General features: G+C 45.4%; 1 protein-coding gene across 1 annotated transcript in view; it reads left to right on the plus strand.

Annotated features, from left to right (window-relative positions):
• snd1 (staphylococcal nuclease and tudor domain containing 1) overlaps positions 1-15491 on the plus strand; it is a 165046-nt gene that overhangs the window by 119482 nt on the left and 30073 nt on the right. Inside the window, exon 18 of the mRNA XM_030113574.1 lies at positions 10251-10392. Coding sequence (XP_029969434.1) covers positions 10251-10392 — 142 coding nt within the window. The remainder of the gene's footprint in view (positions 1-10250; positions 10393-15491) is intronic.

Here is a 15491-nt window from a genome sequence, read left to right on the forward strand (position 1 = left end):
TATGTTGAGGACAGTTCGTTGGACGGTCCAGCACAAGAACCACGGATCCCAGCAGTAGAACCGAAGCCAGTCCACGGGCAGGACCGACAGGGGTGTCCTCCCGGTCCGGACGGAGCTTGTTCATAGGCCTTCGTAATAGTGGAGTCAGCAACTGAAACTGGAGAAGACTCCCCCTCGAAGGGGGGGACAACAGGTGAAAAGCAATGAACGGACTAAAGGGAATAACATTCAGACATTAGAGGAGGACAGGGCTCAGTGCACCGTACTTCCCACAGCATTCTAGCTCCTGGGGCAGCTTTGTGGATACTTAACTGTTTAAACTAGTATTTAGTTAGTATAGTTTAGTTTAGTTTAATTTGGTTTGGTTTAGTTTAATTTTGTTTAGTGTAATTTGGTTTGGTTTGGTTTAGTTTAATTTAATTTAATTTAGTTTAGTTTAGTTTAGTTTAGTTTAGTTTAGTTTTGTTTAGTTTAGTTTGGTTTACTGTAGTTTGGTTTGGTTTACTTTAGTTTGGTTTGGTTTGTTTTAGTTTAGTTTAGTTTAGTTTAGTTTAGTTTAGTTTGGTTTACTGTAGTTTGATTTGTTTTAGTTTAGTTTAGTTTAGTTTGGTTTACTTTAGTTTGGTTTGGTTTGTTTTAGTGTAGTTTAGTTTAGTGTAGTTTAGTTTAGTTTAGTTTAGTTTAGTTTAGAATCCCTAGCTGACCTGATCATAGGCTGCATCGAAGAGAAACGTCTTGAGCCTAACCTTAAATGTGGAGACTGTGTCTGCCTCTTTGACGCCACTTGGAAGCTGGTTCCATAAAAATGGTGCCTGATAGCTAAAGGCTCTTCCACCTAGTGTCCATTTAGAGACTCTAGGAGTCACCAGTAACCCTGCATTTTGAGAGCGAAGTGCTCTGATTGGTTGATAAGGCGTTAAAGCATCTTGGAGATAGGTTGGAGCCATCCCATTTAGGATTTTGTAAGTGAGGAGAAGGATTTTAAATCTAACTCTAAACTCGACTGGAAGCCAGTGAAGAGATTTTAGAACGGGAGTAATGTGTTCACGTCTTCTAGTTCCAGTTAATAATCTGGCGGCTGCATTTTGAACCAACTGAAAGTTTTTTAATACACTTTTTGGGCAGGCTGCGAGAAGGGAGTTGCAGTAGTCCAATCTCGCAGAAACAAATGCATGGATGAGTTTTTCTGCATCGCTTCTAGGTAAAATGTTTCTTATTTTAGCTATGTTGCGCAAGTGGAAATATGCTGTTTTACAAGCCAGGTTGATGTGTGCTTTAAATGAGATATCCTGATCAAATAAGACCCCGAGGTTCCTCACAGTAGAGGAGGAGGATACACTGACGTTATCTAAGGTAATAATCTGTTTGGATAGACACTCTCTCAGTTTATGGGGGCCTAGTATAATGACCTCTGTTTTGCCAGGATTCAGACGGAGATAGTTCGTAGTCATCCAGGTTTTAATTTCTCTGATACAGTCACTGAGTCTGTCTATTTGATTAGTTTGATCAGGTTTCATAGATAAATACAGTTGTGTGTCATCTGCATAGCAATGAAAATTGATATCGTGACTTCTAATTATGTTCCCTAAAGGAAGCATATATAACAGAAATAAAATTGGCCCGAGCACGGACCCTTGAGGAACCCCATAACTGACCTGGGAGCACGGTGAGGACTGTTGGTTAACGTGAACAAATTGGTACCTATTAGATATAATAGGAATAACATGATATAGAAATGTTTTTCACATTCATGTTTCCCTCATCTCGTCTCTTTTCATAATCCAAATCTTTGACGATGCAGTGCTTGTTTCCTCAAACTTCGAGCTCGTCCAGGTCAATCCCGCGGCGCCGCTTTTGTCGGACTTGTACATCTTTTAATGGCCTCGGATCGACGCAGCCACTCGTCTCTTCGGAAGAGAGAGAAGGAAAAAACCCAGCCTACTTGACATAAGGCTCCATATGCTGGAGCGACTACCTCCCGGGACAATGTGTGTGGTTTCTGGATGCCTCCCTCAGCTGTCTGCCTCCCCCACACCAGCCGAGCGGGGTGGTACCTATGTGTGCTGTAAGGATTTTCCGTCCGTTACATACGCGTCCGCCGGCTCCGTTTCTATAGCAACGCCATGCCCGCCCGCCCCGTTATAAACGCGCTCGTCCCGCCGATCTCCGTCAGGTGCGAGTTAGCCCTCGCTGCTAATAGCGGGGTGTCGGCGGGCCGGCGGCCCCGCTGCCCACCGCCCGCCCGAACACACACGCGTCTAAGTGGATCAATTTGTGTCAATTTAAAAAGTGTAACAAGTTGCCACCGTGATAGCCTGAGGTCATTTCCAAGCTCTCGACTGCAGCGCGTGTGTCCTTCCGTGTTGTGTGTGCGTGTGTGTGTGTGTGTGTGTGTGTGTGTGTGCGTGCAGCAGCATGAGTGGGGGTCATATTAGCCGTGTAAGCCGGGGTTGAGTAGCCTTGCCGCCTGCCTGCTGCCTCTTTGATGGGAGAACATCTGTTGGCTGTGATATGAAGCTCCGGAGTATCTCTTTCTCTCTCTCTCTCTCTCTCTCTCGCTCTCTCTCCTTCTCCCTCTCTCCTTTACTTGCGCTTCCGCCTCTGTTATGAATTCCCCAGCTGCTCGGCTCCCTCCCTTCACCTAAAAACCCTGTCCCACACCACCTGTGCAGTTTTAATGCATAATTTATCTGCTAAGTAACCACATCCGAGGGACTCATCCCTCCATCCGTCTCCTGCTTTCCCGCTCTGCCCTCAGCACGCCTCGGCTGGGGATGTGGAAGTGAAAGCAGCCACCTATTTTCTATTATTTTAATTTAAGCAGATTAGGATTGATTGAGCCTCAGCGGTGGGCAATGCAACCGAGTGTTAGAATCCACAGTCTGTGTAGCGTCAGCCTTAACCCAAATCTGTCTCAGCCCCGTGTTTCTTCGCTTTTATCCGGAGAATCTTTTGCCTCAAATACACAATTTTTATCGGATTCACTGTATTTTCAGTGACCGTTGCACTCGCACATAAACATTCCCCGCTGTGGCTTATAAAAGTTGGAGCAGTATCCGAGTTTTTTTGGGGCTGCAGAGTAATTCACTTCACATAACTACAGTTCAGCAAAACTGTGTTTTTCTTTCTTTTCAAATGATGCCGGTTAACTCCGAGCAGAGCAGGCTGAGAATCCATGGAAGATCCATTTTATCCTGACACGAGATGTAATAAAAATGCTTTTATTTCAAGACAGAACATGTGGGTTTATTGCAAGTATTGTGCATGTTATGAAATAATGGACAACCAAAACTCTCTAAAAAGACCAAAATCAATTATCCTTAATGTGAATTACATGAATATATTTTTGAGTTTAATTATTTTTTGAGATATTTTTTTTTTCATATGTTTCTGTTGTCGAAGAGAAAAGCATTTTGTTAGCCTGCAAGGCTGATGGTTGTTTTAGTAACAAAACCACGTGTGTGCAGAGAACTGTACGTTATAAACATGAACAATGGCTCAGAGAACTGTTATTGTGGAACTGGAGCCTCAATCTGTTTTCTATCAGTAATCGTAAAGTGTTCGGCAGAAGCTTTAGAGATATGCGACCTCAAGTCCTATAGAAGACGGCATTTCCTGACAAAGACTGCATGGACTGTACAGTGGACTGCAGAGATTGAATTTTCCAATGAGAAACCGATTGCAAATAATTTATTTTTCGTTATGCTTCCCATTTATTGGCTTGCTGTGTCTTTATCTCTTATTGTACTGTCTGATAAACCCAGTGCATCTTCAAACGTCATATAATGTTGTTCCATGATTCCAGTTGTTTACGGCTTGTCGGAGGAGCGTGTGCGCGGCCGACGTGTTTTGTTGCCATGCCTACTTACGTGGCCTCGAAGGCTCATAAGGAGTCGTATTCTATTGGCTCATTGTGACAGAAACAGCGTCCCCGTCGCATTGTAGCTCAACCTGGACCAATTCCCCCCCCCCCCCTCCCCCCCCAAGGCCGCCACCGTACCATACATGCACGTGCGTGTGCTTAACCCGCGGCGTGTGGTTTACGACGCAGCGCCGCCATCCGTTACATCTGAATATGAGGCCAGCGGGGGGGGAAGAAGCGACAAGGATTCCTGCATACATCCTCTAAATCAGTTCCCCTGCTAGCACAGCGGCCGCTCTGAGCCCACCGCCACCGCGAGGCGAGCCGTCGGGGGTTAATGTACCATCAGCAGCCCCTCTTAACCTTGGAAGCAGGGTTTACATGGTGCATTGGGTTAATGTCCCTTCCCTTCAGTCTGCGGCAGTGCTCGGGCCACTTGTCACTCGTCACTCAACAGACTGTCCAATCAAGACCAACAAAGACACTTCAGTGGAAGGAAGCGGCGCGCTCGGCGTGCCGGTTGTCAAATAAAGTGGCCCCCGGGCCGCTTGTGCTGCATACGTAGTGATCATCGCACCTCAAATGAACTCCCGGAAATAGTCAATAAATCAAAATGCGGCGCGCTGGCAGCCGGCCTGTCAGTCAGACAAGCGGCGCCACACCTCTAACAAGTTTGAGATTTTTTTACCTCACACCAACCTCTCATCACATTAGTTACTGGCAGCGAGTCACATCATTTTAGAAAGCTGGAATTGAAAAAGGAACATATGCACTTAGCAGCAAAGAGGAGGAAAGAGAGGTTCATTTCACAACCTCTGTGGAGATCATCATTAAAATTGTCACATCGAGAGTTTTTTCAAGCTTTTTTTTTCTCTCTTCCAGCTGCTAAAATTAGATTTTTATCTCTAACAACCTCTTGTGCCACCGTATTTACTGAATAATGGCTCTGCCTGTTGTTACTATCACAATATTTATCACCCTTTAACCTTCAACGTATTCATAAGGATAAATGTGAAAATATTATACACTGATGACAAAAAGATGTTTTTAAGATGGATTTGTTGTCGAAATGACCTTGGGAAGAAAACTGAACCCTCAGGCTCTGTCAACTTTTAAGAGTGAAATCGGAAAACGTCCGTTGAGTTTTGGGTGTTTAGAACACGTCACGACAGCAGTGCCGGGAGCCTCTGAAAACACAACTTTGAGAAAACGCTGTCTTGATATAGACGACTGAAAACGCAGCTTTTCTGAAATGCTGCTACTGCAATGCTCAAAATTTTAATTAAATGGAAATGCAAAAACTTTGCGTTTTTATTTGAAACACTCGGGTAAATGAGGCCTAAGTTGCTCGTAATGGTGTGCGGCTTCCTTGACCTTGTTGACCAGATGTCAACTGTAGTTATTCCAGCATTCTCTGAAAGTGTTCCAATAGGTTGTCGGTCGTTTTGTGCAGTCATGTTCACCAGGGATTTGAATTCTGATGCAGTTTTAGTTATAAAATACATATCATCAGAATCTGCTTCCAGGCCTCGCACAATTATCTTTGTGGGAACTTTCCGTCAAACCTAAAGGCACAGTTACCCAAGATTGAACATTATTTCATAGCGACAGTGTTTGGGAGCTCTACCTTATGTTCCCCATTCAGGCTAAATTGTGGTCATTTATAAAAGTTAAACATTTATAGAGAAGTCCACATAAATTGTCTACCAGAAGACATCGAGCCTCCTGTAGGGAAAGAAAGTTCTCATGGCAGATGTGATTTGGCGGAGTGCCTCTCAGTGAAGCAGCTGTCCGTCTTGTTGATTGCGCCGGCGCTCTAATGGCTTCGTCAATACAGACAACATCATCGAGGAAGAGGAAATCTCGGGTTGTCCACCTTTCCAACTCACGAGCCTGTCCCACTCATTAACATGACACTGTCGCGGATTCTTAATGAGCTGCTGCTCACTCTGTATGCCAGTCGGACTCCTCCACAGACCTAATTTCCCACAAATAACGTCTGCGATTTATGTTATGGGGGACGGACGCAGTGCTCAGATGTTTAGGCAGTGTCGTTCAGGGAGATTTGTTGCTAATATTTATTTTTACTTTTTAATATGAGTGTTGACGTTTCGTTGTTGTGTTGGATGAGTGAGGCTCGCCCACCTCAACAGGATCAAATTAATCATAAGTAAATGTGCTCCCTTTCTATTCATAGGTGTAAATTTAAGCCTTTTGATGTCAGCTTTGAGGGGGAAAAAAGAAGAAGAGGAAAAAAAAAAAAAACCCTACAACTGTGCAAGAGAAGACCGAATGAGAAAAACGTGCCCTGGATTGAATTAATGAACCGTTCTCTCTGAAGGGGATTCATCAGGAATATAATAGGGGCTAAATTGACTCACAAAGTGTGCTTTTATGAATAACACACTCGTATTGATTTCAATTGTTCTCAAAGTGTGATCGGGTAATGGAATTAACAATGAGACCATGTAAGAAGATCGAGAAGCCTAAGTGGTCAGATGACTCACCGGCGCCGCGTTTCGTTGGCGGCGGCCGCGTCGCCACATGAGTTGGTCGCAGGTTTGAGGCCCGAGCCGCCTGGATCGGAGAGCGGTGACGTGTGCACCGCAGCTGTCGAGACGCTTTATACAGTGCGAGTTTGAGAGCGCTGCGCGAAAGGAGTCCGCCCAAGGAACGGTGAAGATGGACTGTTCGAGAGTTGTGCACATAATGTTCTGCGTCACATTAATCATCCAAGCTGTGTAACGTCCTGATTAAATAGCAGCTTAAAATAAATCACTTTCATAAACGCCGTTACAAATGTGCAAGCCTAGCCCTCGCTTCGTACGTCCCGCAAGTGGCTCCGCTGACAAATTTGGGCACTTTCCTGCTAACAAAGTGCACAGTGTCTCAGCAGACCCACACACTACTACAATTGACACGCTGCCACATTTAATCAGTGTTCAAACCGGCCCTCACACCCTCGTCCTGGCACTACGAGCGTGTTCACTCATCCATCTGTCTGTGTATTCATCCACCTGTGCTCGAATTTGTGAATCTAGGAATATAGAGCCAAAGCTTGGGCTTTTTGGAATGCCACTTTTCTCCAGAAAAAAATCACAAATGTTCAAATGAAACGGCACCGGAGTGACCAGCAGCCTCCTCAGTCAGTGTGGGGAAATGGAAGTTCTCCCCAATTACACAGCCGAAGTAGGCAGGTGGGTTTTATTCTTGACGACCGCGAGTCTCTGCTTTGGTGTGGTAAAGGTTTTAATTGACAGCAGTGGCGAGTTTCTCAGCTGACATCAGTTTTGAATAATGAATCGAGAAAAAGAATATAGGTTCTTCATATGCAGGAAGAGGAAGCGGCCCAGGGAATCAAGATTCATGAATAGAAAATCAAAAGAATTGAGACGAATCCCGATTGTGGAAACCGACAATCGGCTCATCACTACCCTTTGTTGGATTGCGTTGGAGCCGCTATCTGCGGCACGAGAAAGCGCCTCCCCTCATCAGCACGTCGCCCCTCCGGACTCACGAGTCACTCGCTTCCCTGTCAGCGTGTTTTGTCATTCAAGAGTTGTGAAGGTCAGATTAACCTGCCATCTCTGGGCTTGGTCTTTATCATTAGGGCTCGTTGTCCTTTCAGCCCGAGCTTTAATGGCCTGCCGGGTTTTTTCCCCGTTCCCCCATATTTCTGTCGTCTCTCCCTCTCTCTCTCTCTCCCCCTCTGTTTCTCCCTCATTGTGTCTGGCGGCCCGATGGCTCAAGCGTCTGGCTGCGTTTGCAGAACGGCAGAAGCAGCAGTCACATACCTGCATTCAAGTGGAACAAACAGGATGGTTGGCTGCTCACCGAAGGTCATCAGCCCTGGGGTGTGTGTGTGTGTGGGTCCGTGCATGTGTGTGTGTGTTTGTGAGAATTTGCGAATTTGTTTCAGCTTTAAAAAGAAATGAGGCTTTACAGTCTTTCCAATGAAGTTTTTAATCTCACAATCACACTGATCACTGGAGAATCTCAGTATCCTCAAAAACCTGATACAGCAACAAAGAGGAAAGCGGGAGCTGGATGTTACTCTGTTCTAATACCCGATACAAACCGAAGGTGTTGGGGGGGGGGGGGGAATTAGCAGAATAAAAGTCCTGCACTTCAAAAGGCATGCGAACAGATTTCAGCGGGGAGAAAAACATATATTTTTAATGCCCTTTCCACGTTCCTGCCAGAGATATCTCCACAATGTTCTGAGGGAATTTCTGTGGCTCATATATTAACTCTCAACCAAAGAATCACTGATTGGGATTCTGTGTCAAAGGTCAACGCCGCATGGCCGTTTAAATCCATGTTGGGTGTGTCTCTTTGAAGAAAAAAGAACATGTATATCGGCGTGAGTGTTTTTGGTTTTTAAAGGGCCAAATCACTGTAAACCAGAGTGTCATAAATGTGGCATCTCAGTTTGAATACATTTTGAATTTCTCCTCAGGCCACCTTCACTTCACATTTCCCCAATTTCTGCGAACACATTATCTCCGTAAACCTTTGAGTCTTCTGATTTGATTTCTTGTGCCATCCATCTTTCATCATCTGTGTTTTAGCAGACTGTAAACGCTGTAGAGTCGACTGTGACTTTGTCGGAGGTATGCAACCTCCGGGCGGTAATTCTAGTTTCTACCGTTTCTCCTGAGACGTCCCGACACATCCACAGAATCGGAGGTCAGCACGAAGCTTTCCTCCTCCTCTCTCACCGCGGACCGGCCCACTTGCTTCTCAAACCACCTTTAAAAGTGCTCCATTGACGACCGGCGGGCTAATAAATGTCGACACCCTAATCTTTGTGATTCCTAATTGGTGCTGCAGGTTTGATTAAAAGCCCATTCATGTCGGCTCGACCGCAGTGTGAGAGGCATGTTTATCGCCAGACTTTTCTTAGCGCATGTTGTGGAAGTGCGTACGAGCGGAGTTCCAGTGCTCATACCTGTCTAATGCCAGGGAGAGGAAAAAGAATCTTGGTTGATCTTGGGGGTTTACGGAGCGCGGCTGCGTTTTCTATCTTCATTAACCTCTCTCGACCTCAATTCCCAGAATTTCGACCCTTTTATACTCTGCCTCCCCTTTTTTTTTCTTTTTCTTATTTTTCTTTTTACAAGAACTATTTGTGGGATGAATAATTAAACTCATTTCTTTGTAGCGTGACCCCGCTGTTTGTTAGCAGGTATGCTGGGTAACAGCAACTTGGGTTTTCACAGCAGAGTTCTGGGTATTTCTAAATCTCGCTCACTAATTTTGCTGTCATTTGCACACCTACACACACACACACACACAGAGGGAGAGACACACACAGTATAAATCTCAGTAAGAACCGTCGTGTTGCAAAAATGCCTCAGGTGTGATTAAATCAACCTAAACACCAGTGTAGCTCAGCAGATGAGCGAAGACACTAGAAAAAAAAAATATGACAACACTAAAAACTAACTAATCCAATTAGCTGCAAGATACCATGCAGTTAAATAATTATCCAGAACCCAATTGACTAATATTACTGTGCCCGTTGAAAATCTGTCTGCCTCCTTTGCCCCGTTTTCCTGTAACCTTTAAAAGTAAACACTTCCTAAACAGCCTGCAGAAACGAGCAGTAACAAGCTGCTTTGCTGCAGCTGTGAGCGAAGTTGGCGCTTCATGAAGCTGCGCTGCACTTTTTTGACTTCGCCGCCGAAGCGAGCCCGTCCTCGTCCGCCGCTTCACGGTGATTTATCTACGGGGAGTTGACTAGCTCACTTTCATCTTGACCATCTTGTGTTTATGCATGTGCTTAATGCTATTACGGCACTTGAAGCCGTATACAAACATGCTCCATTCTCCTAACAACCGCCCACTCTTCCTGCCACATCATTGCTCTCTGTAAACGCACACACACACACACACACACACACACACACACACACACACACACACACACACACACCCTCTGACATCCATGCAGTTTGATATGTGGCCCAAGGCGAAGCACTTCTTCCTAATGAGCCTCCTGCCCTCTGTTTCTCCCGGGGAGCCGAAAGAGAAGTAACCTTGATCCAGCTCAGAAAAAGACGCAACCTGCTTTTCGCATGCATACACATGAATCGCCACACCGGGTGTGAGAGCCGCAGCGACCGGATTGTTTACCAAAACCTGGCGACATTATCATAATCGCTGCACATCTCACCTCAACTGGAATTTTAACCCCTTCACCTGAGGCCAAGTGGAAGGTAGTAACGAGAGTCTGCTCTCGGCTGAAGCGTCTTCGTAGCGCTGTGGCGATTCAGGAATCAGTCGGAGGAACCGCTTGCATGTTTATGAGTTTTCTTTCAATCTCTTTCGCCTCAAACCGCCGCAGCCGCTGACCTCTCTCCGTCCAACACTTGTTGCGTTTCAGATCTGGGCCAATTACGAGGAGAAGCCGGTGGAGGAGGTCGTGCATCTGTCCGAGGAGAAGGAGCGCGTGGCCAACTACAGAGCGGTGTACGTCACCGAAATCACCGACACCCTGCACATCTACGCCCAGGACGTGGAGACAGGTACCGACTGACTGAAAGAGAAACTTCCCGCGCGGTTATTCTCGTCGGCCGTATCATATTTGCACAAATGTGGCAAAGAGTTCCAGCGTTTTGTTGACAAAGAAAAGCAGGCATATCAAATGCGAATTAGTCGGGAAAAGTTGCATCGGCCGCGCAGAGATGTTGTTTTCCTTCATGCCGCAGTGATGAGTTTATCACCCCGCGCAGTTCTACACCACAAACCACAATCTCTCCATCCAGAGGTGCAAGCAAGGATTCTTTCACTTTATATTCCCTTTTAACACCAGACTGACTTTATGATTGACAATTATCTCTACAGCTCAGACATTCACCTCATCCCCTGCTGCAGCGTCCCTCCCTCCACGGGAGACAAAACAAAGGACATCCTGCTCATTATTACGACTTGAATGACATGAATAAATCACGTCGTCTCGTCCTGTCACTTCTCATGGATAAGACGGAGGTGGGGGGGGGGGGAGAAGGCGCTCGCTGTTCGAGATGTCAGCAGCTCGGCGATGAGTTGACAGAGTTTGAGGCAGAGCCGCCGAGGGTGGGCCCAGTGTGGGATCGGCCAGTTTTCAACCGTTGGAATTGGACTCTATGAAATACTTGAATAATAAATCTTTTTTTTTTTTTCTTCATTTATATAGCTGTTAGTTAATGTTGTGCATTGTCTATAAGGAGCGTTTCAGAATTCTGTACTCGTTGGCAACAATGAGTTAATTACAGCGCCGCTCGGTTTCTATTCACAATTGTGTGTGAACGCTAAAAACCTGCATGTAACCGATCTGTCTTCGAGCCTCCATGCCAGTCACTGTACCTTCATCATCTGCCAGTGCGTTCGAGCCGTGCCGCATTCTGGAGGCTTTTCTCCTCCGCCTGCCGCCCCACACATCTGTCTTCACTGGCAGTCGACTGTTCGAGCCCATGAAATTGACTTTGGCCACCTTTTAATTTGCCTCGCTGCCATAATTAATTAATTTGCCTTCATTTACTGCCAATCTGAGTCCCGGCATCACACGGCATAATAATCCAATCACATTTGAGAGCGGGAGCGTCGTCGGGGCCCAAATCGTTCGGCTAAACGTCCCTCTCCTTTCGCTTCCCGTGCCCAACCTTGAAACCTCCCGGTGTTAGGAAGTCTGCACAAACAAACTGCGATGCATCGTTTTGCCACGAGCTGTAGATTCTAATCTAAAGCCTCCACGCCGCCTCCGGCTACTCCGGCTTTCTCTCGCCCGCAAGTCAGGAGAGGAGCTGCTCCGGCCGCGTATGAGGTTTTTATCGTCGATCAAAATCACGTGCCGCCGTGAAGAGCCTGAAATGTACAGGTACATGTTGACCCGAAGGCGAGGTTAACGCCTCCAGTGTCGCGTTGTGTCCGCGGAGGAGAAATGGCGCGCGCGCCGCCAACACGTATCCTCCAAACGGGAGCAGGGCTGGTTTGATATATTCAGGTTACACACGAAAGACCAAGTCAAAGTGTCGTATTGATTTCTGTGCCTATTTCTCATAAATTTCTTATATGCATAAGGAATGTCGAAGGCTGCACAGCATTAGTAGCTTGTTTTCAGGAGCATTGAAAGCGATGCATTTAGGGGGGAAAAAAAAATGTACACAAACTGCATTTTTTTATATTGCTGTTCTCAGTGTATTTTGACAGGAAAGCTGTGAGTTATTTAATCTTTTCCCATATAAAGGCTTTATTTTAGATGATCCAGCAGTGCTGGCGTGTCTTTTTTATTTATTTTTCCTTTTAATTGGCTCGTGTTCTTCTACCAAGAGGCTTATGTGCTAGATTGGGAGGGAGGGGGGGTTAAAAAGGAAAAAAAAAAAAGTGTTATTCTCAGCAGGGAAGCAGAACCTGACCGGTCCTCGGCCCCCTGCCTCTCCTCCTCTCATCTCCCACTCCATCATGTTGTTTTCCCCTCCCAACCTTCCTCCACCTCTTTCTCTCCCCTGGTTTCTTTCATTTTCGCTGACGCTCCCTCAAAGCCACATTAAGTCGTGCCGTCCTCTTGAAGGAAACATCAAAGTATTAGAGCCTGTAATAATCATACACGCAGAGTGCTTTGCAATATCATTACATGGCCCGTGCCCCCCCCCCCCCCCCCCCTTAAAAAAAAAAAAAAGAAAAATCAGAAGTGAAGGAATCTCTGTAAAAAGACGAGCTTGGAAGCAGATGCTGAATTCCATAAACGCTCGTCTGATTGCAAACGTCGACAACATCCCGCTTCACATAAACACCAGAACAACACGGTGGCTTTGACACCTGAGCCACCGTTATTGCTTTTGAACATTTTGCAGCGACGCGCTCGCTCCTGCAGGTTTTCCCGGCTGGGCTTTTCGCACGTGTGAAACACTTCAATCGCAAAAAAATTAACCTCTTGCAAATGATATGCAAGGCAATTTTTTTGGAACAAATTCAGAAGCTTTAACTCCTAAATGAAGAGATCTAAGCATAATCTGTTACAATTGTTGTTATTGTCCTGTTTGTCAGTGTTGAAACACCAGCTTGATCATTAGCAGTGAACCAGGTTATGACTCAACTTGTGTCATAGGTTTGAGTCAGAAACTAACAAAAAAAAAAAAAAAAACAAGTGACAACCAAAATAGCTGCATAAAAATTCAACCGTTTTTGACAATCTTGCTCTTTTTAGAAATTCTAAACTGCAAATTCAAATCACTTAACAAAAAACAACATTGTCGGTATAGTATGTGTAGAAATCTTAAAAGAGAAATAGTATGTGCAAAATCTAGTATAAAATAATACACACTCATACAGCATACAGCAGCTGCGTGTGGAGATGAACCAGAGTAGTTCTTCTCTCGCGTCGCACTGCTTGTTAAGTCGATAATTCCCACGGCACCTACCTGTTCTCTCCCCTCCCTGAACTCTGTGACCAGCTCAGAATACAGTCGGTATTTTTGGCATCGGCTGTATAACCGCTCCATCTGCCAGAGAATGCAGCTCCCTCACTGAGCACTCATTGACCGTCCCCGAAGCGCAGCACACTCAAGATATGGACTGCGAGTCTAACTGGAGTGTGTGTGTTCATATCGGAGGCCTGCAACGATCCTCTTAGACTTTAAACAATCTCGCCCAGCTCTGGATTTGACATGACGCTGATAGGTGCAAAGGCCCCACTTCAATAATTCATTTCTCTCGATGCGGATGTAGAGGTAATTATGAGAGGTGGCTTTATTTATAGGAACCAAAATAGAATTAAACCGCAGCTGGGACCGTTGGAGAAAGTCATTTTTCTGTCTGCAGTTAGGCTCCCATTTGTTTCAATCGTCGCCTCAGTGAAATAAAATGAGCTTTATTGATTTTACATGGGAAAATTAAAGTGTCACAAAAGCAGGAGGGGAAGAAAAAAAAAAAAGGCAAAAAGCAGTGAACAGTTGTGTAGTTGTTTTCAGGATGGATTACACATGAACCAGTTTGTGAGAGAAAGGAAGCGAGGTGGCCCGCTCGTGTGTTATCATTCCTGCTGTAAACGGACATCCTTTTTAAATGGTTCCTTGTCGATGTGTTTTTACTTGAACCGCTGGACCTAAAGAGGGTTTGAGACGTTCATCAGCAGTAACGTGTCATAATAATGTTTTTAATGCAACGTTATTGCAGCCGTTAGCGGAGAATTGATAAGAGAATGGAGGAAAAATAAATAAATATATTCAATTGGGAGTGTTGCAGCCATTAATATTTAGATGCAGTTTCCGAACCATTACCCCAGTGGGAGTTGTGGCTATTTAATAGGCTGGGGTGTATTTATTTATTTATTGTGGTCTGCAGAGGCCAGCGGTTATTGAAAAGGGTTCATACGCAGGCCTGCGAAATAATCTCCAAGCTGTCGTCTCCTGAACAACTCTTCCACATTGCAAAGGAAATGCAGTTTGTGCTGTCTTTTATTCTCCGGGGGTCCTCTCTATCTGCACCGCAATTTTTTTTACCGCTTTTCCCATTTTAATTATTCACATTTAATTTCTCATAAACGTGTGTTGTTTTTGTTTTATTTTTTTTTTTCCCCTTTTTGATACATGAATATCTGGACCGGGTTTCTCCAAGTCACCAAGAAGCTTGAGGGATTCTGGTCTTTAATCCTCAGTTTATTTTAAGGGTCTTTATCTATTGCTGTATTCATTTATCTCCCATTGTCTCAGTGCCTTTCCCCCCCCCCCCCCCCCCCCCCCCCCCCCCCCACACACACACACATTACCGTTCCCTGGTACTGCCGCCGTCTCTCTTTTCTCCCCCTAATTTCCTTGCGTGTGTCGCTCCCTCTAGGCTATATGTAATTACTGTCAGAGGGGGACCTGCATAGATCTCTGTGACCTTGGACACCAAAAGACAGAGGCGACTCCAGGCACAAGGGAAGGAAGCCGCTCCACAGCGCTGTCGGTTTACCACAATGCCGGAAAGTCGACATAATTAAAAACTTGCTATATATATCATGTCAAAGTCTTTATAGGTGCTTAGCCGTAATAGCTTCGGCCTGATTACTCGATGCTTTGCGACCGTTAGAATATCTAAAACAAGGACAGGACTATTGGTTTTTCTAAAAATCACAAGGCTGTGGCGCGGCAGCGTTGTTCAGGAAGGTTTAGAATAAAATTGATAAATCGGCCACTTGGTGGAGGCATATTGGTATTGATGTGTTTGTCAGGCCATAAATAACAAGAAATTGCTGTTGCAGAAATGCCAGAGATCACATCACGCAGCCACAGAACTGTGTCTGTCAGCAGCCAGCGCACAGAGCAACATGCGTGTCTCTCGCAGGAGCTCCCCTCCCGAGAAGGGAAGCGAAAGCCGTTATTAGTCCGCCGAGCTGTTTCTAAATAAAACGGGGCCCATTTCAGTTGTAATGAAGAAACCTGTCACCCAGTGGCTCGCTGATGTGTTTTTAATAGTTTGTGGGCAGCAGCAGAGTCCTGTGAAACGGACAAAGGAGACAAATCAGGCTTTGAAAGATCACACAGTGCTTTGGTGTTGCTTATTTAATCTGATTTTGTAATAACAGGGAAAAAAAAAATAGCCTATGCTGGATTTATTTCCTCCGAATTGGGAGGAGGCTTGGTGTTTTCTGTCCTGTTAGTAC

Source organism: Salarias fasciatus, chromosome 17, assembly GCF_902148845.1.
Source record: "Salarias fasciatus chromosome 17, fSalaFa1.1, whole genome shotgun sequence".
Lineage (NCBI taxonomy): Eukaryota > Metazoa > Chordata > Actinopteri > Blenniiformes > Blenniidae > Salarias > Salarias fasciatus.